Source organism: Gadus morhua, chromosome 1, assembly GCF_902167405.1.
Source record: "Gadus morhua chromosome 1, gadMor3.0, whole genome shotgun sequence".
Taxonomy (NCBI): Eukaryota; Metazoa; Chordata; class Actinopteri; order Gadiformes; family Gadidae; genus Gadus; species Gadus morhua.
The window spans coordinates 4,391,228-4,416,216 of record NC_044048.1 but is presented as its reverse complement, the minus strand read 5'-3'; the positions used below and the strand labels follow the sequence as shown (position 1 = coordinate 4,416,216).

Sequence of the window (24,989 nt, the reverse complement as noted above, 5' to 3'; positions counted from 1 at the left end):
CAGAGCACCATGTTCGACCACTAGGTGGTAGTAGTACTCTCAGAGCACCATGGTTGGCCGTTTGGATTCTGGCCGAAGAAGAGCATTGTGCTTGCGCCGGGAAAGAGGCGACGCGCTACATGTCTGCTTTGACATAATCTAAACTAAAGGATAAAGGAAAATTCAAGGTAAATACGTCGGTTACAAATAAAAAGACACACAATACGGGTAAGGGATATTCGACCACGTTTTCAGGCAAATTAAATTGAAGGTGGTGGATTGTACCATTTTAGTTGAGTTAGCTGACGGCTAACAGGTTAGCTAATCGTAGCTCTTAAAATGACCAAAACACGAGGATCCGCGTTAAAAAGACCCGTTTAAAAATCCGCTGGAGAGATGACTGTCGTGTTTCTAAATTAAAAGCGGAGAGGTTACCAAAGATCTAGTATCAATAGGTATAATTAAACCTGTCATTCCTCATGCTGGCGCTCAGCTTACGGCGCCTTGGTGAAGTTAACCCTACATCAAGGTTAGCTCACCATAACCAACTCTGACTAAACTGCCTTCACCGAGCTGAGTTCCCCTTTGAGTAGGTTTCGAGGAAAATGCAACGTAATAAATGTACTGAAATGTGGCTTGTTCATTTCGGATGCAAAATGCGGCAGTCTAAACATAATTTAAGTTTGTTACCTATTCCTAGGACAACATGTTTGTATAAAGAATGACCAGTTGTTAATGTATGGCTTCATTTATAATTTCATAATGTATAATCTTAGATACAACAATTAAATGTTTTTGCAGAATTTCTGGGGGGAGGCGGCATAGACTCTGGGGCGGAAGCTATCAACTAAAGGGGGCGGAGTTACGGCCTATTTATTTACAGAGGTATCTCACAGAAGAAAGCTAATTTGCGAGAGTGAATTACGATTTCAGAAGTGGTTGATTATGGCGACACATTAGTGCCATAATTCACTAATGTGATAAAAGATGCATTTGGGCGTATTATATTATTCCACACGCGTAGATTTTAACTGCGTGCGCGCAAATGATCTCTACGCGCGCGCAAATTACCTCTGCGCGCGCAAAACTGACTCTCGCGCGCGCAAATTACCTCTGCGCGCGCAAAACAGCCTCTCGCGCGTAACAGCCTCTCTCGAATGATGTTCTGCTCTCGCGCGCAAATTTAGTTTTGGCACTATGGGGGAGGGAACCAAGGCAGGGCGGGCTTTCCTATGATTGGCCGTTTCTGAAGCGCGATATTTGATTTACGGCCCTCCTCAGCCCTCCTCTCATTCTATTCTGAATTGTACAGTAAATGGCTGAAACGATAGTTACGTGTAACTCCAGATTCTATGAGTATAGGCGCAGCCTTTTGAGTGTCGGCCTCATTGTCCTTTAAATAGCTGAAGAAAAGCTGTTTATTGGGAGCAGAACGTACGCCGGCGCCCGACTATATCTGCGAAATGCGGACGTCGTTGAGGCACGCCGCACGCGGACGTAATTGAGGCCCACGCTGTTGGTGGTCGGGGATTACAAATTTTTCAGTGCTACGGCTCACGCCTAGGGATAACCCAATAGCGATAGCCTTAAAAGGCTGCGCCTATACTCATAGAATCTAGAGTTACAATACGTAACTATCGTTTCAGCCATTTACTGTACAATTCAGAATTGAATGAGAGGAGGGCTGTCAATCAAATATCGCGCTTCAGAAACGGCCAATCACAGGAAAGCCCGCCCTGTCTTGGTTCCCTCCCCCATAGTGCCAAAACTAAATTCGCTTGCGAGAGCAGAACATCATTCGCGAGAGGCTGTTACGCGCGCAGAGGCTGTTTTGCGCGTGTGAGAGGCTGTTTTGCGCGCGCAGAGGTCATTTGCGCACGCGCAGAGATCATTTGCGCGCTCGCAGTTAATATCTACGCGTGTGGAATAATATAATACGCCCGAATGCATCTTTTATCACATTAGTGAATTATGGCACTAATGTGTCACCATAGTTGATGACTCCAATTCTACAGTTGCCAGTCCTAGACGGTCTTGATTGGAAAACATAAGACACGTTTCAGGAATTGACTACTGTTGGGTGACATTGTGTTTGCCAATTACACGCTAACAGATGTCAACAGCCAGCATGATTAGTCGAAACAAATGCAAAAGTTCACCCAGATTTGGCCACTTTTGATATTAATCTTAAACCTGATATGACTACTTAATATATTAAAATGTATATAAATGTATTATTTTTCGTGTACTGGCTCTTAAACCACAATTAAAATAAAATGAAATTGCAAGCAACCATGACATTGTGACGGTTGATCTAATGAATACAAACAATATTTGATGTCATTCCATGCCAGGTCTCACAGAATAGTTGGTTGAGGTTGTACGTGAACCAGCGACCCCGTGATCATGAATCCAAGCAATACCACTACACTATGTGGACGTGTTGACTGCTTAGGGCAGAATAGATTCAATTTTTGAGAAACATAAGTATTTCGTTCTTGGAATTATGGTGAGCCTGGTCGTTAAGGTTAATGGCATTAGTATGCCTTAAAAACTGGTTTACCGGAGGTTGACATATCAAAACAATCAGCAACCATGTTTCTAAGCATACTGTGTCGAAGCCCACTGTCAAAACTGACATTTACGAAATTACTTGTGTACCGCTTTAAGGCCAAGCCTGCTTTGGAGACAGTCCGCAAATCAGGAAAGCAACTTCAGAAAAATTCTGCATATTTTCTTCTTCAGATATAGACTTGGAATTTGGCATGGGTATACTATGGAATCTACTTTTTGTAGCCATATTCGACAGCCGAGCCTACGTTTTTGACACAATTTTTCGTAGGACCCTTAATAATACTGACAATTAAAATAGGGTTCCTACGGTTTTAGTAGGAACCCTATTACCCTAATTAATCTTAAATCAACAAAAGTCATTCTTATTTAATGGAAGAAAATGGCCAAACAGTGAATGGGAATAATGTTGAAATAAAGCCGGTATTCTTATCCACCAAATTGATTCATATATATTTTTCTCTTACAGAGTTATCAAGACACCAGTTTCATTATTATGCGGGAGCAACACACAGGACAGCCAGAGAGAAAACAAGGTATGCTACTATGCATCAGGCTACTCCCTGAACTGTGAAATGTATCAATACAAAGGTGCAAATGCACATTCCTATTTTCATAATATAATCTATCCAGTAAATATAAAATGTCGAAATTATGAAACCCAGCACACATAAAGGCAACATACTAAGCCATATATTTTAAAAGGCTGCATTATTGACAACTGCTTATTTTTCTTTGACCATTTTCATGTTGTATTGTATTAATGAAACTAGAATTATAAAGTTTTATGCTGATCAATTGTTTACGGAAACCTTTCTGGAGCTTTCTTATAATTTTGCACGACATTCCTTTAAATTATTAATTTCTTAAGTTTCGAAAATAATTTACATCAATTTGTGGTAACCTTTTGAACTTGGCTATGGCTACGAAGAAAAAGGCCACAGAAGAACAAATTTCATCTGGATCTGTTTGATTGAGAATCTCAATGGCCAGTATTTTTGCATCAAAGAATGTTGCAAAGCAAACTTCTATTCATGAACACAACTAACAATTAATATTTGAACAAATCAAATGTGTATGAATCTGACGTATTTCAACAATTATCTGCTGACCCTTTCTAAAAATATTTTGCGATTCAACCTATCGAAAACTCGAAAATGTTGCAGTGTGAATTTCGCGATTTTCACAACTCTAGCCATCTGGAAGTTCTGCTCAAGTTTTAATTTGTCCATCCATGGCATTATTATATGTTTCTGTTGCCCCGCTGATACTTTGCAGGATTGTGGACGGAATTTTACAGACGCAACACGTACGTTTGAGCAAGCATTTTTAAAACATTTAAAAACCGAAACCTTAAAGGAATCCCGTGGAATTAGTCATGTCTCGCCGGAGAAGCCACAGCTCGTCTCCAGGAAACTTCTCCCGCTCCTGCAGCAGTAAAGATCCCAGAGATATGGAGAGGAGGATTTTTGTTGGGAACCTGCCAACATCGGACATGGAGAAAAAGGACTTAGAAGACATTTTCAGCCAATATGGAAAAATAATCGGTCAGTATTTAGGGCAATGTTGGTGAAGAGTACATACTTTTTATTTTTAACTTATCTATGTCTTGTAGGATATTGCTTGGTTGTTAATAGAATATTTAACTTTTCTTTTTTGTATTTGCTTTGTATAACTCTATTGCATGCATCAGTGTTTCCTCTGTGGCCATTTATTCAATACAATTTTAAATGGCTTTCTGTAGATTCATATTCATTTAATCGCACCACATTCGACTTTAATAAAACAAATAACATCGTATAGCATATAATCATTATATAATACATTTACCTGATTGAGTTTAGAGTTGTGAAATGGGCGATGATGGTTTGATCACCCGCACCACTTTTGTCCCTCAAGTTATTTTTCTTTTGGTAGTGCTGGTGAATGCAGAGGAAACACTTATGCTTTTTCAGACTGTTTTAATTGGTTTAAGGCGTTGCAAACCTTAAGTATGACCTGGAAAGTGTCCAACTGAAATCGTCCTTTTACAGGGGTGTCCATGTTCCGTGGGTTTGGATTTGTGCAATTTGAACGTGTAGAGGAAGCGGAAGCTGCAAAGGCGGGCCATAAAGGTCGAATATTTAAAGGTTATAAAATAGGTAAGATCAAACAATCATAGATGTGACTGGCTCAAGAAGAAGCAATCCTTATTGGTACAAGTAAGGTATGGCAGAGCAGCAAATAAATAGCAAAAAGCAACACTGTAGAACAGATGTACAATTATTCATGCCTATATGCATACAGGAACATTTATACCTTCTATATGTGATTGCGAAACAAGTATCTTTGAATGTTTCACCCAGTATTTCATATGCAATAAATAGAAACCGTAACAAGCTGTCCCAAAACAATTGTATCTTGATTGTTTTTTTGTGTGTGTGTGTGTATGTGTGTGGGTGTGTCTGTGTGTGCGAGAATTATGCATTTTTTTTTAATTAAACGTGAAATTCTTTAACACAAAATTTGGCGTAAAACCTCGATAATAAATCCAAGTACTGTGCCATTAGCTCCAACAATACATCAATTTTTGTCTTTTATAAAGTTACAATTGGAAAGTCGCCGTTAACGACAGAAAATATTTTTTTCTTCTCGATTGGAGTCATGAGTTATAAGCAGATATGCCTGCAAACTTTCAGAAATTTCAATCGTACAATTTTGGATTTTTCGGACATGGAATTCTCAAGCTGATTTTCCTTTTTGGATCATGGAAGTGTTTCCCTTCGCCAGTCCAGTTTTAGGTGAAAAGCAGGCATGGTAATTGTTATGTAAAGTTTGGATTGGTTTATTTTCAGATGTAAATATGGCCGTGGAGGGACGTCAACCTAAACCGCAATCCCGGCCGAGCCCTCCACGAAGGTAAAGTAACGCAAAAAGAAGATGTAGCTCGGTGCTCTGGTAGGATCAAATAAGAAGAAAGTGTCCGAAAAGCGCTCTATGTGGCTAGTGACAGTATTTGGGCCATGTCGACATTTTATTTATCTTTGCGTTTTTAGAGGTGTTGAAATAAAGCAAAGAAAATCATTCCAAGTGTCTTTGTCTCCAAAGATGTTCGCTTTCCAGTTTTCGTATTTTTTTTGCGATCAGAGTTGGCCCCAAATTTCTCTTATTTAAAAATAACTTGGTTCACAAAAATCTTCGAAGTTGATGTCTAACTTGAACAGTTTTTTCATCTTTACAAATGTTTTTTTTCTTTTTAACATGAAGTATCAGTTGGATTTTAACTGAATGTAATAACAATGGTGTTTTGCAAAACAAAATCTATACATCAGGATCACCGAAGTCTGAACTATGATGTCGGTTTTCCGTGCCTACTAGGTTTCTCAACGACGTCAACTTGTGTTGGTTTATGGATCTCCGAATGTAGACAACAGATTGAATGCGTGGAATTATCACTTAACTTTACGATGGCATCAGTAGAATCGGTCGAGGAGCTGCGCTACAAAGACCACGTGTGTTGGAATTGACCGTCTTCAATGGCAGCGTCTCTAATGATTCATGCATATGTGATTTAACCAGTCTTGTGTGTTTCTAAATCCTTAAAGACAAAATAACCTGGCATTCGTATCGCATCAATCTCTCAATTGTATTTGAGAGAAAAACGGGAATGGAGAAATGTGATTAGATCCATAAAGGTGCGATTGGATCATTTCAAACTGACTCAACAAGATCTTTCGATTTTAACGTAAAATAAAATGCGCTTTTTGGCAGATGTTCTCGAACAGGTTCAAGAACTCAACTAAAAGTGAGTTGGCATCGGCAAGCCTCTTTTTATCAATGGTGTCTAAAAGTTAAAAAGCTATTGCTGCAAATGAGTGCGTTCACAAGGAAAGAAAAAAGCCAGTGCTCAATACGTTACGTCTGGGAATTCAAAATCAATATTTATGTTCTCCTTTTGTCCTTTGTGTTTTTTTCTGTCTTGTCACACAAATACACACAAGGCCGCCTCACTTTTGTCCTTTCGGACAAACAAAGAAATCTGTATACCTGAGGCTGCAGTTTAAAGAAAAAACGTTATTGTTGTGCTTAAAACCAACCCAAACTCCGGACCACAATCATGGATTCAAAAGAAGAATGGTGCAGTTGCATCCTAACATTTCTTTAGTATTTTTTTTGCCCATTTCATAAACCGATGGTAGTTCATTGGGTAGTTGTCTTGTTCTTATTGTGTTGATTTTTGCAGAGGCCCCTACGGAGGTTACGTAGACGGCAGGGACAGCCGCCCACGCTCTCGCTCTCCCATATACGGACGAGACGCCCGAGAACCCCGGGACAGCAGAGAAGCACGGGAGCCCAGGCCTGGGGGTCCCCCACGGGACCACGATGACCGCTACCGGGGCTCCGAGAGCCGCGAGAAGGACCCAAGAAGCGACCATAGGGCAGACCCAAGGGGAGACCCCAGGGGGGACCCCAGGGGAGACCCCAGGGGAGACCCCAGGGGAGACCCCAGAGGAGACCCCAGAGGAGACCCCAGAGGAGATCCCAGAGGAGACCCTTCATTCAGGTAAGTGCTTCAAACCATTCTGAAGTGCAATTGTTTTTAAGGGAACGGTTGCTTTGAATTCTAGTACAACTTGAAGCTACTTAGTTTTTTATACATATGCTATGGTGCTTCCCTCCCTGACTTCCAGATGTCACTGGCTTAGACTATGACTGCTTTGAGTCTCAGCTTTCATATGGCATATAGTTTGTGTAGATAGCATGTGTAGATCGGATTGGCAATTTCTAGCCCAACTATAGACTAAAAACCGCCCAATCAACCAAAAACCTGCCAAAACTTGTATTGCCAGAAAACCGATTCATCACATACTTCTGCAATCGCAAATACACGAATACACACCTGAACGCAACCTGATTATTAACTATGACTTTATATGGTATCAAAGGAACCTCTCATCTAACTCTCATGCACACAATCCCCATAAGGTCTGTCTAAAGAACACACTGAAAGTCGACGAAAATGGGTCTTTCGTCAATGAGATGACATTACACACAACAAACTAAAAGGCATGTATAAGAGCAATGGTGAGCACAATAAACACCTGAATGCGACCTTATTGACTAACTAACTTTTACGTTACACGCATGCATGTGTGCAGGGACACTTGAACTATGTTCAGTCAACGTCAGCTCGACTTATTCATCATGAATTAAATCTCCTTCAGTGGCGCATAGGTCTGAGTGACACGTCTGATGGCCCACCCTCGTCCCTAATTACTATTGGACAGGTAGTCATCTCCCACCCCTTATTGCTATTGGGTCAGATCAAAACGTCAGCCTCACATCTATTGGTATTCATTGTTTCAAAAAATTCTTATAGTAATCCTGCCATTTTTTTTCAAAACTAGCCCAAATTGTATGTACCTGCCCATTGTAATTTTTTCCAGCCTAACGTGATTATAACCTGGTGTTTTTACACTTCAGTCTGCACTGTGAATTTGAAGTAATGTTCTTTTTTTTATCCAATTCGATTAATCGAAAAAATAATCTATTATTAAAATAATCGTTAGTTGCAGCGCTGATAACAGTGTCTACAATAGGGCGAGTATGGTGGCCATGGCCTAATGAATACATGAAAGTAATTTTCATGCCGCTTTTCACAGTATGATGAGCTTTGATTCCAACCATATTCATGGTCATGTGGCCGACGCCATACCACTACACTACTTTGGCATGTAGATTAAAGTAAGATTATATTCTATAATACGTGGAGGTATGGTGAGTTTAGTAGGTATGGTATAAAGGCAACCAACTCGCCAACCATGTTTGTAAAGCATACTGTCAAAATCCACTGTCAAAACTAGAGATGCTACGATCATTTTTGGGCCAAATCACCGATTACTGTTCACCAAAATTTTGATTGCCGATCCCTGCCGATCGCAGAATGGCAAGGCAATAGGAATCTTCCATACCTTTTATCTATTCTCTGGAAAGACGGCAAGCACCAAAATCTGTTTCATCAGATTCTTTATCTTATCTCTTTGTATCCCCCATGACTGAAACATGCCGCAAAATGTGTTAAACAAAGCCTCCGCAGAATGTCATATATGGTGCCTGTGCGAATACTGCTGTATATACGGTACTGAAATGTGCCTGCGCGCATTATGCAAGTTCTCAGTAAAGACTAATCTTAAAACTGCCTCCTTTGCCATCTTTACAGTGACCCCGTGAAATCCTGGCAGTGTAGCACAATGTTGTGGACAGGAGAACTCATGCTGCCACTGGCAAGTTCCGCTTAGATGTGCGCACTCGGCATGCAGAGAAAAATAAGTTGTGCGAGTAATTACGTCACGTGACCGGCTTTTTTGATCGGTGCTCTTGGGGTTCTCTGAACAAGCAATTTTTTTGCCAATATCGGCCGATCATGAATGATGTCCAATCAATCAGAGCATCTCCATTCAAAACTGAGGTCTGCGAAATGAAGTGTGTTACGCTATAAGTCCTAGCCTCTGATTGAGAGGCCGCAGTTCAGATCGTCGAACTTAAAACAATTGTTTATTTATTTATTTATATTTCAAATATAGACTTCAGATATACATTTGGTATGGCCCAGTATACTATGTAATATCCTCTTAGTAGCCATGTTCGATAACTTTGTTATGATGCAATGTTATAGCTCTTTAAATGTGTTGTAAAGCTGTTTACAAATGCATATGTTTCACTTTAAATTGTATATCTCTGCCGTCTTTGGCATTATTGTTATGAAATTAAGACCATATTGTCTGACTGTCACCTGGAACATGTGTGACGAGTTGGCAACTTTTACCACCTCTGGCACCAAATCAGTTTGAGTGTGGGTATTTGGTCAAGTTGTGATCACTGCACTATTTCTACATGTGGATATTGCACCTTCCTAGGGGTAATAGCAGCCTGTTGAAATGTTGAACTACCATGCCTTATTATAGCGCCACTCTGATTATTCAGGCCAATCCTTTTTATCTTTAACTAATTTTACGAGTTCTACAAACCAGATTGATCAAAAAGAAAATAATATGGACACTAACCAATACAATAGGGTTACTACGTTTTTCGTAGGACCCCAAATATAATGATACTGATTAAATACAATGGGGTCCCTAAGTTCTTCGTAGGACCTCTAATAATTAATAACAGGCTGTTATGGTAATGTACGCTTGCTCTTTAATTGCGATTAGTGCTGCTTCGAACCACATTTTTTGTTTAAGGGTCATTTGAAATACCCCCATACATTCAACGCAGTTTGTCTTCATTGAAATTTAAGTGCTACTCAAAACCCCTTGGCGCGCATCTCAGTGCCATTACCACTCATTATATTAAACACAGTACAAGACCTAAAGCCATCACATACCTTTTTGTAGGGTTTGATTTTGGAAAATGTATAAATAATTATAGTTTATAGATATTGCAGATGCATGTTGAATGCAGATGCGACCGATGTGGTCCCTCGCTGGTCTGTAGCATCGTCGATTGCTGGCGTTACCCTTTGCCAGCAACTTTCTTGGTCTATTATAAAAGGATCAATCCAATGTTTTGCAGGGAGGAGTATGACCGATACTACCGCGCTGCAGCTGCCCCCGACGACTTCTACCGCAAGAAGGAAGATCCCTACAGAGACTCGTTCAGAGACCCGTGGAACGGACGGCGAGACCCAGAGAGTACGTGTTGGCAAATGAAACGCATTCCCTTGTATTTAAATACATAAATGATGCATTATGGGCACGTAGCATGTAGGACCAGATGTCCTGTTCCGCATGGACTTGAATCCAAACCGTCACCTCTTTAGACATGCAGCACTTGAATCCCTTCGATTATCTACAATCACATCCCTTCTCAGCACCACATCATATGAGGCTTAGTCGCAGTGGTCACAACGTGCTGGTTCGGATGCCACCACCTCACTTTTAACATTCTCCTTTCGATGGAACTTCCAGACCTCCTCATTTAGATGCGTGACACAAAGGCAGACCATGTCCCATAATGGATATGGATGTTGTTGGTGCAGTGTATTCATGTAGTGAACAACGTTTAATGAATTGACAATTTCTTGCATCCCTTATATCAGTCCATCAATATTCCTGATTGCAGTGCAGAGGGTTTTTTACGTGCAGGAATATTCCTCAATATTGTCCAATATGAAGGATCAGGAGTTCAATACCCATATGTGTAGAGTTAACGCTGGTCTCTGTAGATGAGCCTATTCAGTATCCCTGTGTATGTGTGTAGAGTTAACACTGATCTCTGTAGGTGAGCCTATTGTTCAGTATCCCTGTGTATGTGTGTAGAGTTAACGCTGATCTCTGCAGGTGAGCGCGGGCGCCCAGAGGACCTGCGACGTAACGAGCTGTACCGCCAGTACTTTGAGGAGCTGCAGCGGCGCTACGACACGGAGCGGCCCGTCGACTGCTCCGTCATCGTCGTCAACAAAGTGCAGAAGTATGTCCGCTCTCCGGCCTACGGCCCAGTCTGACCCATGGACCTGTTTACTATGGTTGGGAATCACAGGGTACCTTACCATACATGGCACATGGCCCGCCATACTGATAATATTGCCATACAGTGATTCCACAATAATCAATATTGTTAGACAATCCTTTAACGAAACATCACAATATAAGTCTAACGACGAATACAAAATGAACGTGAAAAGGAAAAGTGCTGGAATTTGGTCTTTATTCACAGGCCAAACTTGAGTTTTCAGTTACTCTGATTTGGTAAGTTAACGTTCCGTTCAAGTTTCCTTCATTCATGTGTTGAGAACCACCTGGAGGTGCAGGGAAATCAGGATAAAGGAGAAAAATGCAAAATAAATATACGTCTATAGATACTTGCCGCCAGTATATGGATTCTCGTATCGCATGTAGAAGGGCGATGATGTATCGCTGTGTAGATATTGTGTCACACCCCTACTGTTCACCAATGCTGTCTGGAGGTCTCCTACCATTCCACGGAACGTAGTCGTTTCATATACCCCCTGTGTGTCTGTGTGTGTGTCTGTCCGTCTGTGCGTCTTTCTGTTTGCAACCCAACTGTAGGGAGTATGCCGAGACGGTGGGCAGGAAGGTGCGGGACCTGGGCATGGTGGTGGACCTCATCTTCCTGAACACGGAGGTGTCCCTGACGCAGGCTCTGGAGGACGTGGGGCGCGCCCGCACGCCCTTCGCCATCATCATCACCCAGCAGCACCAGGTGCATCGCTCCTGCACCGTCAACATCCTGTTTGGCACCCCTCAAGGTCAGCGCCGCCGACACGGCCCACACATCCCCCGCTGGGCACTACTTAGGACACCAGTTGTTTCCGTTAATCACCTGGGGCCTGGCTCACCAACCTGGGAACCGTCTTAGGACACGGTGCATGTCTTCGTCCTTAATGCTGACGAGCTGAGTGCGATGGCTGCCCCCCCCGGGAGCAGCCATCGCACTCAGCTCGTTGTTTTATTGGAACAGCCGTTTTATTGGAACTGCTGAGAGGTTGTGAAATGATCACAACTTAAAACACTTCCTTCCCTTGAGTTTGATTCCGTTTTGATAGTTGAGTTTGATTGTTGTATTACAGTTTTTCTCAGTTGCTTTGGTACAATTCTCAGATCCGAATTGAAATTCTCCAAACGACCTGTTCAATCTTCACATCATTGTGTCACTTGTGCACATCAAAAAAGCAGTTTCTCATTCCTTTGAACAAGTTGCAAATGCAAATGATTATGTACAATTCTCTGCTCTTTCCTGCATTATCAATTGCTTATGTCATGTTGATCAAAATGTATTGTAATGGGTCTCTATTGAATGGACTTGTCATTCTGATGGCTGAGAAATGTACCAAAGCGACTGAGAAAAACGAATGAGACACAGACCCTTCCAAATCACCAAAAAACCCTGATGTTTTCCACCGTGATTCTAGGCAACTGGTGCTTTGATGGTCAGAGAGTAAATGTCCATGATATAAATGAGTAGTTTCCTGGTTGCAGAACACCGCAACATGCCCATGCAGGACGCCATGGTGCTGGTGGCGCACAACTACGACACCTACAAGGTGGAGAACCGCGAGAAGGAGCGCGAGGAGATCGCCAGGAAGGCCGCCAAAATGGCAGACGACGTTCTGGTCCGAGAGGCGGACCGAGAGGCCCACCCCGTGTCCCTGCTGACCGCCATCACGCTGCTCTCCGAGAACAGGTGACTAACCCCTGGTCGCCCAGAACGGGGGGCTAACCCCTGGTCGCCCAGAATGGGGGCTTCATGGGAGTCCATTCTACCCCAAACCAATTTATCAAGTGTGTTGAGGTGTCCGTGAGCGAGACACTTCACCCTAACCGGTCCTGACTGTAAATGTTATGCGTGTCCCCACCCGGTAGGTTTGTGACGCCAGAGGAGTTGGACAGTCTCATCGCTTACTTGAAGGACAAGAGGCTGCGCTTGGTGCGACCCAGTGCAGACCCACATGCAGGTGTGTAGCGCCACCCCCGCGGCCCCCTCCCCTTTGTGAACCGACCGCTCTGCTCCTCTCTGATGGCTGAACTCTTCCTCCCCTGTCTCTGCCTCCACAGCTGCTATCCACCCGGCTGCTGCGGCCCCCCACGCGGCGCCGGCCCCCCACGCCCACCCGGTCCACGCCCCCGTCCAGCAGAGCCACGGCGGCCTGCCGCCCCCCTCGGCCCCCCAGCCCAGCGCCAACCCCAACCAGCAGGAGCTGCAGGCCAAGATCCTCAGCCTGTTCAACAGCGGCGCCGGGGGGGCCCTGCCCTCCTCCGCCCTGCCGGCCGGCGGCCCCAACATGGCCCCCCAGCCTCAGCCGTACGGCTCCATGGGCCCCCAGCACGGCCCGCCCAGCATGTCCCACCCCTCGGGCGGCCTGCCCGCTCCCTCCCAGAACCCCCAGATGCTGGGGGGAGGCCGGTCCTCCATGCCCCTCGCGGGGCCCCCTCCGCCCGCCGGGGCCTCCGGCTACGGCATGCCCCTGGGCCGGGGCCCCGCCCCTCCGCTGAGCCAGCGGCCCCCCAGCTCCGCCTCGGGCATCAACTTCGACAGCCCCAGCGTCCAGAAGGCGCTGGACACTCTGATCCAGAGCGGGCCGTCACTCAACCACCTTGTGAGCCCGCAGCAGCAGCAGCAGGCCCCGGCCCCCAGGGGCCCGCCGGGCATGGGCCAGCCGCCCCCCATGTCCATGTACCCCCGCCATTACTGAGGGCCACACAGCCAATCAGGTCTCTTCTGACTGATCTTGTGGGGGGACGCAAGAAGTACAACCTTGATCGTTTGATTCACCAGCTGTGTGTAGACCATGTTTTTCCTACGTGTAAATGCTTTTAAGTTTTGAGTTTTGTTTAGCTCAGTTCATTTGTTGGAGCCTGTGTAGTTGTGAGAGCTCATTCAAACCCGTTTCCTGTGTTTTCAACTATTGACGCTGCATTGCATGTGTACAGAAGATGTGAGAAGGAACCCTGAGTTGTCTCAAACCATTAACCGTAGTCGGTGCCGTTATTTTTGTTGCATCTTGAAATATTATTTTTCTCCAGATATTGTCCAAAACATGATTGATGACTCAAACACAATTAGTGTAATAAAATGGTATTGGTTTATTGCATTTTGTGCTGACAAATCTATAAAATGGAACGGTATCGCCAGAAGCCATAGAGATATAGAAGCATTTGAAATGTAAGATAAAACTACTTTTTTCCTTTTTTTTTTATGTACCATGAAACACAATAGAGAATACACTTTTTTTTAATTAGAATATTTAACTTACACTGACACAAAAAATAAACACCTCCACATTAACTGTACTTGATTTATTTACACAAACCCCCACCCAACCAGTCACACCCCCCCCCTAGCAGATACGAGTGCACATGTACACATACACCCCCACAGAACTGAAAGGAAACAACTACATCTTTTACCCTAAGACTAGGTACACAATCCAGGAGGGTTAATGAAAGGTTTGGAATGAAAAAAAATTGTCATATTCATATATGCGTTTCTATAGTTGTGTTTGTTATAATATATATATATATAATCAACCCTACATCCATCTCAACCGTTTGTACAAAATTGTACCCCAAACTCCAATGAATTAAAGACAAACCCTAAGTTTCTGGATCCCAGGAAAGCAAGACTTTTTTTTCAGAATCATTTAAGAATGACTAATGGTGTCTTTTTAGATTAATACAAGATTTTAGTGATTTGCTGTTCATTAGAATTTTTAGGTAAACCTTAACTAATCTGCAACACCCGACTGTAGATTAATTTCAGTGTGGGCTTTTCTATATAAAGAAAAGGGTTTTAACATCAAAATATTCTGGCATGCCTTTTAAACTAGCGTTCCTCAGAGTTTGTATTAATTCATCAGAGTACTTCATCGGAGCACACATCACTTATGTAGGTAATTGAAATATACTTTGGTAATGTATCTGCAGATATATCTATATATATATAATTTGACACAAACGACACTTAATGTGAAATAATCTTTTCAACAAATCTACCAAAAAATAGAATCTTGTACTGTAACTTAGGCTCTATTCATTCATCTTGGATACACATGGCCAGTCAAAAAGAAAAAGGTAGCAAACGATTCATACTACTGAAAAAGAAAACTCCAAAAAAACATTACAAACAAAATACTTTGGATACAACAAACACTCAATATATTATCAATACTACAGTTTGTTGAGGGTATTCTGCATGCATGCATTAAGTTACACAACATAACTGGACTGGGGCTCTGCTTGGGCCAAACCGGGAACAGCCTCTGAGTGTTATTCACATCTGGATCAATAACTAAAATAAAACCAGCCGCTGATCAGCCTTACAATAACTGCTTTAGCGCAGATATTGATGGGGAAAAGAAAGGGAGTTCATAAATGAATCAGGCCTAGCTCTAAAAGCAGGATTGTGGGACTGTGTTCAGATTGTAGGGTTTGTTTGTGTATTCTCTTTAGTTTGACATCCTTTCACCGTTAACAGATGTGTTGCAGAGCCCTTTATATCCATTGGAGGATGGAGTCTTGGTCAGATCACCGGCAGGTAAGTCTCATGCTACAGTAGTGCAAGTGAAGATCTGTGTTCATGGATCAAATGGGGACTAGAAGCTGACTGTTTCTGTGTTTTTTTAATCTGCTTGTGGTCCAAGCAGAGCCAGTACCAGAATTGGAAGCGCTTGTTTTATATTCTTTGATAATTTTTTCTGAATTATACTGCAATCACATATAAGTACAGATGTGGGAGGGGTTATGAGTGGAATGGGAGGAGGCTATGGGTGTGGGCCGATGGTTGGGGCTGGGTGTGGGTTTTTGGGGAGCCTCACCAAACAAATTGAGTAACAAGCACTAATAAATGAACAATTAACTACCATGATATATATATTTTTTTGATTTGTCACGAAAAATAATCAAATATGATGCATTCCAAGGTGTCCTCGACTAAAAATAAATCATAAAATTTTAACAAAAAAGCAACAGGTAGGTAGTTTCATTACAGTTTATAACTGCAGCAAAATAACTAATTAAGTTTATATGTCAGGTACATTTGACTTGATGGGAGGCGACAACACGTCTCTCTGCCACCAGATGTCCCCGTGGGGTGGTTTTGAGAGAGACGTTTTGTTCCCTGTTCATCTGATTTCGTAGTTTAAAGTGCTTTGTTGTCTCTGCCAAAATTTGGGTAAACACTTTATCCTTAACGGTGTGTAACATATGGTGACAATCATTCTGATGTAAGAACTCACTGCTGACTGAGTTGCTAAAGAAAATACAAAACAAAGGTACAAGAACAAAATTGCACATAATACAAAACTCTCAAGACTTTTTCCACAGTGATAGAACAGTGCACAACAAAAGACAACACCATAGTAGGTTAAAGTGTCTTTGACTGCAGTGATATATAGGCTATATTTACAAAAGTTGAAATGAAAAGTGAAATGTTATCTCTCAGCCCATTCATATACTTAACTCAAAGTCTGCTTTGATATTACATAACACTACTTGAGCAAGATCGAAATAGGACATGGAACAATAAAGTAAACTCATTTATTTTTCTGAAATATATTTTTTTTAGCAAAAGACTCGTTTTCAAGGTCTAGCCATTTTCCCACGGGGGGAAACTCTCCACTGAGGTAACATTTCATGTGCCTCTGACCTCCTAGTCTCCCGCCTTAATCACATCATAACTCTGTAGAAACCACTAAAACAAATATTGCCACATAAGACCATGCAAACAGTAATTATAAAACACATTTTTAACTCAATAAATAAGTTATTCTTCTTCAATAAACATACTTTTCTTGCCCCCCAACATTATCTTAAGCGTGGAGAGGTTTAAAAAGGCTCAGTTGATGCAGGCAATGTTCTGGTTGAATATATAATAGCCATGTTATTTGAAACGAGGACCCCAGCGCTGACCTAATACAAGTGCTATCATCGCATTTAAAGGTGACAGGAAAATCTATTGAGTGGGAGGGGGAACGCTTGATGATGAATGTTATCGTCTAATCATGTGATGGGGATACATTTTCTATATATCTGTAACCGGCAAGCAATTTGAATAAATGCAACACAATCTGTTTCTGGATCAAGTTGGTTGTACTTTTTCTGTTCAAATTGATGATCCATTTTGCTCTCCCAGGATCCTCAACCTTTAGAAGGCTACTGAACACCTCCCAGGTACAGTCGCACACACGAGCTGTACCACTGCTCTGATTGGTTCAAATGAGGAGATTGTGATGACCAATGCTCAAACAGAGGGGACGCCATCCACAGGGATTGAGTTTAGCGTTTTTGTTGCCCCCTATTGACGGGATTAATTGAGAGAGCAGCTTTTGAAAATGACAGGGGAAAGATTCACATTTACTAATTGTGACCGTCCCCCACCCCCCTCCCCCCAGCCCACCAAAAAATCATCAGAATCGTTTAATATTGCATTAGGCTTACTTTACTCAATTAACTGTAAATCTCCAACATAACCAAGTAAACCCTGTCCATAGATCACACACTAATGAATCTACCAGCCCTGATATGTATGTCAAGCGAAAGCCCGCATTGGTCTTCCTGCGCGTGGTAATCTCGTCACTTGTCTCTATGTACAGTACAAATAAATGATATATCGATACTAGCAGCATTCACAACACATGATCTGACATTCAAACAACACTAAAAACATTAAATACTGGTTTTAAATAGTTCTAGAAACTAATTTCATGTGTTTCTCTTTACTATTATATATATATATATATATATATATATATATATATATATATATATATATATACGTATACATACATATATCAATTAAATATATTTATATATATAAATAAATATACATATATGTATATAAATAATATTCATATATGTATACAAATAAATATAAACATATAAATGTAATAAATATGTATTTATTTATATTTATAGATCTACTACAAGTGCAAATGACCTTAAACAGTTTTTTTCTTGGATCTAAATAAATGAATACATAGGGACATCGGTCAATGGTCAGTGATATGATCCTTAATGCATAAGACATATGAAATCTACTTAACAAAATATATGTGTGTGTGTGTGTTTCAAAAATCTAGAAATAAATGCTAACATGTGTCCAGATTTTCAGTTTTTGCACATTCTTCCTTTCAACACTTTTAAACATAAGTATTTTGTTCTAACGATTCATTCCAATGGTCAGGGATATGTTTGGCTCAAATCAGTCTAGAGGATATAAAATCTCCACAGAGTCTACTGCATAGAGTTCAACCTTATTAACAAAGGGATTCCTAGTGCCACAGGTCTCTGCTTTCAAAAGATACAAGTATACTACAAGTTACACCCAATAAAAAATGAACCAATGCATATTGATGTTCTAATAGGGTGTCTTACTAACTTAGTGTTATCCTTTTTTCTATATTCAATGTAGACAAATTGGCATTGAGCTCACTTTCCTCTCCTCAATTTGATGAATATAATTTGTATAGTAGTTATCTTTGAAAAATACTTTGATATGGCACATATAACATCTAAGTTTGGCAAAAGTAACTAAGTTAATATTGAAGTGATTATCTAAATGATATAGAACTATTTCATAAATATGTTTCACCTCTGTCTATAAACATAACAAATACATATATTCTTCTCTAGATGAAAAAATAACACATTTAAAGTTCACTCAATGAACTCGATGGGACCGTTAAAAATGTCACTTTTTGCACAGTGGCAGACAGTGAGTGCAGTGTAGCTCTCGTCAAAGGGTGACAGTGACAGTTACCATGGTGATACACGCCCCAAGCCAGTCCCAAATCAAAGTGGTGGTCGGGCCGTCCCCCAGAGAGAGCGTGGCCCAACGGTTTCCAAGCTTGAAGCTTATGTACTTCAACTTTTTTTGTCACATAGGATACGACACTCAGAAGGACTTGTCGGAGCGTTATTTACAGTGATCCACACCGCGGCCCAGGGGCGGATCAGAGAGGGGGGGAGGGGGCGGCAGACTTTGTCTGCTGGCATCTGACTATATGACGATCTCTGCCCCCGAGTGTATAGACGTGTTCCCCCCCAGCCGCAGCTCTCAGACCACCACTTCTCCTCCATAGACCCCAGTAATTCACAGTTTAGTCACGTCAATCTCTATAAAGACCAAGCTAGCCTTGTTGTTGGTGGTTGTTGTTGTTTTTTGGCACTATCAGTGGCCATGGGGGTGAATAGCCACTACGGATGTGAGGGAGGAGACAATGGAGACGGGGGGGTGAGGACAGGGGGGTGAGTCCGTACCATAATGTCAAAAAGTGTGTAGAATATATATTGATATATATATTATACATATTTTTTTATCTATAATAAACATCAATAATAACCAAAAGACTGGAATATTGCGGGAAGTACAGCACCTTTTCCATGCTAGAGTCAGAGCGTAATATCCCACAATCTCCATTCGCTGAAATCATCATCATCATGGCAGCCGGACCCCCCCCCCCCCCCTCCCCCCCCTCCGGGCTCAGGAGGCTAGCAAACATGCTAGCAAAGAATCAAAATCACAACAGAAGAGCTAACCGTGAGGTGGAGGGACAACGCGACCACAGACCACCACAGACAGGTGAGCTCCACCAGACAGGTGAGCTCCACCAGACAGGTGAGTTCCACCACAGACCACCACAGACAGGTGAGCTCCACTACAGACAGGTGAGCTCCACTGCTCCGGATCATTGAATAAATAAACACATCAATGAACGACAAGATGCAAACAGCTAAAGAAACAAGCTTCAAGATCAAACACATGTTGATTTAGGAGTGTGCTCTAGATGGTGTCTAGATGATTCTAAAGGGGATGAGGAACAATGTTTCTCTAGCTGACGGGTCTACAGCGGGGAATAGAAGGGGGGGAGGGGCTTCTGAAGCTGCGCTGGCATCAGGTCAACATGAGGGAGGGGTGATCACACAAACAAACAGAAAAACAAGTCTGTGTGACCGTGAATGACTCAGAAAAAAAAATGCGGGAATTTGGGAAGGCATGGCAGATGGGGAGGGAGTTCGGGGGGAGAGGAGGAGGGATGGAGGGACCACCCTCTCAAGAGTAGATGGTGATGACCTCGCGCCCGCCGCCGCGGACCAGGAGGACCCGGTTGAGGCCCTCCGTGAGGACCTCCAGGAACTCCATATCTTGGAGGGAAAGGGTTAAAGATCAAACCAGAGGTTCTAGACCTCAAGAGATTCCGTTCAGCAGCCATGGGACTCCGGGTCAACCAGAACAACCCCTGGCCTTCTCCATCCTGTTGGATGAAACGACTTCTTTACATCTACACAACCAGCACATTAACAATACACACAAAAATATAATTTCTATACTGGAGTTAATGACTTTTGTGTGCCATTTAATTTGCTGTGTCATAGTGTACTGTCATAGTGTCATGGTGTAGTGTCATAGTGTAGTATCATACTGTCATAGTGTCATGGTGTAGTGTCATACTAGGTGCGTTTCCATGCCCCTAATTTAATGCGAACTTTGAAGTATCACCGGTAAACGGTGATGGAAACACCACAATTCGCATCAAAATCCTCTAATTCGCAAAAAAGTGTCATAGTGTGGTGTCAGAGTGTACTATCATAGTGTAGGGTCATAGTGTCATAATGTAGTCTCATAGTTTACCGTCATAGTGTACTGTCATAGTGCACTGTCATAGTGTACTGTCATAGTGCACTGTCATAGTGTACTGTCATAGTGTCATAGTGTACTGTCACACTGTTCTTTCATAGTGTTCTGTCATAGTGTAGTTTCATATTGTACTGTCATAGTGTACGTGTGAGTTATGTGCCGTCTTCTACTGTGTTGTACAATTTTAATTTGTTTCCATTCAATTTAAAACAGATAACATTTAATTCCAATCAGTGTGATTGTGGAGACTGTGCTCAGCACCTCCGGGGATAACAATCAAATGACTCCACAACCATTCTCCTATGATCCTGTTAATAAGAGGAGGTTAGCGGGGCATTAGTGAGCCATGCTGGCGTTGTGCGGCGCTTTGACCAAGGATACAGTTCTCGTCCCCGCTGCGGTTCTTGGGGGGTCCGGGCATGTTGAGCAGCACCAGCTTGGCCTCGGACGACTTCTTCAGTATCACCTCGTTCAGCCGGAGCGCGGTGTGCATGCGACGCACATTGGACTGGTTCCTGAGGAACATAAGGATCATAGCGGTCGAGAGCGATCGGAAGAACGGAAGACCGGAAATCCTGATGCGGAATGGCAATTGGACGGCTGATCGGAACAAGTGAGACTCTTTCCCTGGATGGACTCTTGATGTTACCGTGCTGTGGGTGGGAACACTGGGGGGTGCGGTGGCAGTCCAGCTCACTCTCTCTACATAGAGATCTACGTAGACCTCATTAAGGATGAGTTTGCGATGGGTCCTAAATAAGGGGTCTAAAATATTTGCCTCAATGTACTTATTTGTCCTTGTGTATTCTATTTATATAATAGCCAAATATACAAATAATAGCATTATGTAACATTTCATATCGCATATTGCTTTCAAGGTCGATTTTGTGTTTGCTAGCAGTAAACATGCAAGTGTTGTGTGCTAATGACTCTCAGTAGTGTGCACTGGGACTGTAGGGGTGGCTGTGTGGGATGTCGATGGAGGTGGGATGTGGATGGAGTTGGGATGTGGACGGAGGTGGGATGTGGATGGAGGTTGGACGTGGCCGAGCTCCGGAGAGAGACTGATACTCACAGGTTCTCCCACTCCCTGCAGCGCGCACAGGGACAGAGAGACAGGGAGGTGAGTGCTGACACACCTTGGTCGTTTTGTTGGACGTGCCTGCATTTCTGAGACTGACGATGATCACGTTTCCTTTCGTGTTCTGAACATTGTAATCATGATGTATCACCAACCAGTCAGAAGACGGACAAGTGGAGGGGGGGGGGGAGGGGAGGGGACTCACGGCTTCATGTTGAAGATGTCTTTGATTCCTTCGGGGGTGGCGGCTCCCGGGGGCTTGGCGGGCTCCCCGTCACTCTTCTCACTCCAGGTCATCTGCACCTGCTGGCCGGGGCTCTGCACGGCCTCGGGGGTGAGCGGGGTGGCGGGCGTGGCCGGGCTGGCCGGGGTGGTGGTGTCATGGATGAGCTGCACCTGGTCGGAGGGGGCGGGGGGCGGGGGGGAGACGGGAGGAGAGGCCGGCGTTGACTACGATGGGGGGGGGGGGGGGGGGGGGGGGGGATGAGAGCGAGTGGAACGCAGCCCGAGAAACCCAGGTGAGGTTGCACACACAAACACACACACACACACACACACACAAATGCTTACGCACACATGCACAAACACACGCACACAATCACGTTTGTTCATACACGCACAGGCTCACACACACACACACACACACACACACACACACACACACACACACACACACACACACACACACACACACACACACACACACACACACACACACACACACACACACACACACACACGTAAAGTGGTGACATAATCGACGACAGTTCAGAGACAGGACCGGAGTTACAGGTAAACATGAAGAGGTTACAGGAAGCACGATGTGAGAGGAGAGGGAGGGGGAGGAGGGGGCTGCTGTTACCATGGTGCAGTTAGTCAGGTGGGTTCAGACCTCATGTTGGATAGTCTGGTGGGTTTAGACCTCATGTTGGATAGCCTGGTGGGTTTAGACCTCATGTTGGATAGTCTGGTTTAGACCTCATGTTGTATAGTCTGGTGGGGTTAGACCTCATGTTGTATAGTCTGGTGGGTTTAGGCCTCATGTTGTATAGTCTGGTGGGTTTAGACCTCATGTTGGGTAGTCTGGTGGGTTTAGACCTCATGTAGAGCTCAATAGTCATGATTTGTCTGACTTTCTGTCTGTCTGTCTGCTGCTGGTCTGCCTGCCTGTCGTCTGTCTCTCTGCCTGTGTGTCTGTCTGTCTGACCTCCTCCTCTGGCTTCTCCTCCTTGCTGGCTCCTGGTTGGTCCTCGGTCACGCTGAGCTGGGTTGTCACGGCAGCAGGGTTCTTGCGGCGGATGGAGCCACGGGACGAGTCAGTGATGCTCTGGATCTGCGATGGGGACAGAACAGAGAGAGTGAGTTCTGAATGGAGGCTTTTGATTGGCTCAAATACTGAGTTGGCCTCAACTCAAGTATCAATGGATCTACGATGGATGGAAATTGCAAGTTTTTCTGGTTTAACGTAAGCAAGGTAAGAAACAACAAACAAACAAACAAACAACTGAAGATAATGACATCATGATTGTTGTGAAGTATTGACTCAGCGGACCAGTGGGGAATACCACGAACCGCGATTAGTGGGTTAGCGAGGTATGTTGTGCTCAAAGCCAGGGTAAGCTGTGACATGAAAGTCGCTCTCTTTTAGCGTCGCTGTATCACCATGGTGACTTATGCTGTCAACCAAACCTGGTCGGGAGGAGGTTATCAGCTAAGTCTATTGGGTTAGATTGGAGTGCTCAGCTTCCTAGCCCCTCCTTTGACAATGGCGTAACCATTTGTGGGTGTTTCCGTGGACCTCAGAGCCCGTTTCGTACAGGGGTCTCTAGGGAGACCCCCGTCTTTCGGGACCGATCCCTTGGCATTGCCTGAGAATATTCCTTATGAGAGATACAGGTTCTCATCAGAGGGTATTCGCTATTTGATCTTCCTTGTTGGACCTTATGTAGACAATGCTGACTGTTGCGCAGTGAGTCTCCGTGAGAGAGTGGTAGAGTGGAGGTAGCGCGTCAGTCTTGAAATTCTGTCTCTCAAGTGATGCGCATTTATGTGTAGCTTACAAAGTCCAAATTCTTATGTCATATGGAATACTTATTCACTAAAGGTTATGGAATTCTATTTTTGTTCTTATTTCAAACTTAAACCCATGTTTTCAAGGCCGTGCTGGCACCACATCTATGGGGGTAAAAGGAATGATGGTGGCAGGCGAGATATGAACCCCGGTTGCTGGCGTTCGGGTCTTATAGTAATCCACTACGCTACCGCCGCTACAATTCTGCATTTGGCATAGTTATTTTTTAGACAATATGCAGAATCTTTTCACTTACGAATTTACACTATCGGTAGTTTTTTGACAGCACGCCTACCTAGCCTTATTATGTGCAACTGTGTTGCCCCTAGCTGTTATCTGATTCTTAAACTTATCATAGGAGATCTTTTACTCTAATTGCGAGTTGCGTCTTTTCCGATCCAGGTTTTCCCAATTAAGCCTGGGTATGTTTAGCGCGCTTCCGAGTTTAGCCCACAGGCGATCTCGGGTAGGTTTACATTTCTCACGGTGGACCTGCTGTTCAGTGGGGAGGTTGGTAGATGTGCCGTGGATCGTCACATAGCAACACACACATCTGCAAGGAGCTAAATCCATTTTCATTTTGATTCAGTATTAAACTCAAAACCTGTTCTACCTCTCTCTCCCGCTCGTTCTTGGACAGGTTGATCTGCTTGAGGATCTGGGAGCGCTGCTCCATGACCAGGGTCTTCTCATAGGTGTAGGCCGAGATATCGCTGTCATGCTTGGGGAAAAAAAATCAAAATATTAGCATGATGAGCGATTTCACTCAGCATGCATGTGAATAACGCATTGTCTTTATCATGTTCTTCCTCATGGAACCACCTTGTTTGGATTATAAAATCCCAAGGTGTCAGATAGAATATGGTGGTCTGCTCCCGGAGGTATGACAAGATCAAATAAAGTAGACTTTGATCAAAATAACAAATTATAAGGTTCCTCGGCCTGTATGTGTATGCGCGTTATAGAGGGCAGGTGGATACACGGGGGATAGACTGAGCTTAAAGGTCCCATGGCATGCTACTTTATGGATGCTTTTATATAGGTGTTAGTGGGCCCCTAATACAGTAGCCGCTGCCCGCTGCCGAGGCACCACCGCCTCGGCAGCGGGCAGCGGGCATGGAGGAGCCCGCTGCCCCCCGCATGGAGGCATGA

The 24,989-nt window shown here is 43.5% G+C and overlaps 2 protein-coding genes across 10 annotated transcripts in view; one reads left to right on the top strand and one right to left on the bottom strand.

Moving 5' to 3' along the window:
* The first annotated feature begins 40 nt into the window (after positions 1 to 40).
* On the top strand, positions 41 to 14,658 carry ncoa5 (nuclear receptor coactivator 5). 7 transcript variants are annotated; one of them, XM_030343738.1, is made up of 12 exons: positions 41 to 167; positions 3,020 to 3,086; positions 3,829 to 4,097; positions 4,584 to 4,691; positions 5,385 to 5,448; positions 6,773 to 7,093; positions 10,105 to 10,223; positions 10,872 to 11,001; positions 11,601 to 11,800; positions 12,531 to 12,735; positions 12,915 to 13,006; positions 13,107 to 14,658. In XM_030343738.1, exons 3-12 carry the CDS (start codon positions 3,929 to 3,931, stop codon positions 13,742 to 13,744), a joined length of 2,046 nt encoding a protein of 681 aa, XP_030199598.1. In that variant the 5' UTR covers positions 41 to 167; positions 3,020 to 3,086; positions 3,829 to 3,928; the 3' UTR covers positions 13,745 to 14,658. The 7 variants fall into 7 exon arrangements, with proteins under 7 accessions (XP_030199598.1, XP_030198756.1, XP_030196451.1 ...); XM_030342896.1 differs by having other exon boundaries at positions 11,598 to 11,800; XM_030340591.1 differs by having other exon boundaries at positions 11,583 to 11,800.
* A 3,273-nt stretch (positions 14,659 to 17,931) lies between these two features.
* Positions 17,932 to 24,989, bottom strand: part of LOC115529221 (solute carrier family 12 member 5) — a 139,570-nt gene continuing 132,512 nt past the window's right edge. For 2 of the 3 annotated variants that reach the window (XM_030338187.1, XM_030339369.1), the window contains exons 21-26: positions 24,451 to 24,558; positions 22,974 to 23,099; positions 21,972 to 22,216; positions 21,761 to 21,775; positions 21,067 to 21,200; positions 17,932 to 20,192 (exon numbers count right to left, since the gene is read on the bottom strand). In XM_030338187.1, coding sequence (XP_030194047.1) covers positions 20,101 to 20,192; positions 21,067 to 21,200; positions 21,761 to 21,775; positions 21,972 to 22,216; positions 22,974 to 23,099; positions 24,451 to 24,558 — 720 coding nt within the window. In that variant the 3' untranslated portion in view covers positions 17,932 to 20,100. The remainder of the gene's footprint in view (positions 20,193 to 21,066; positions 21,201 to 21,760; positions 21,776 to 21,971; positions 22,217 to 22,973; positions 23,100 to 24,450; positions 24,559 to 24,989) is intronic. The other variant, XM_030338993.1, reaches the window with a different exon arrangement.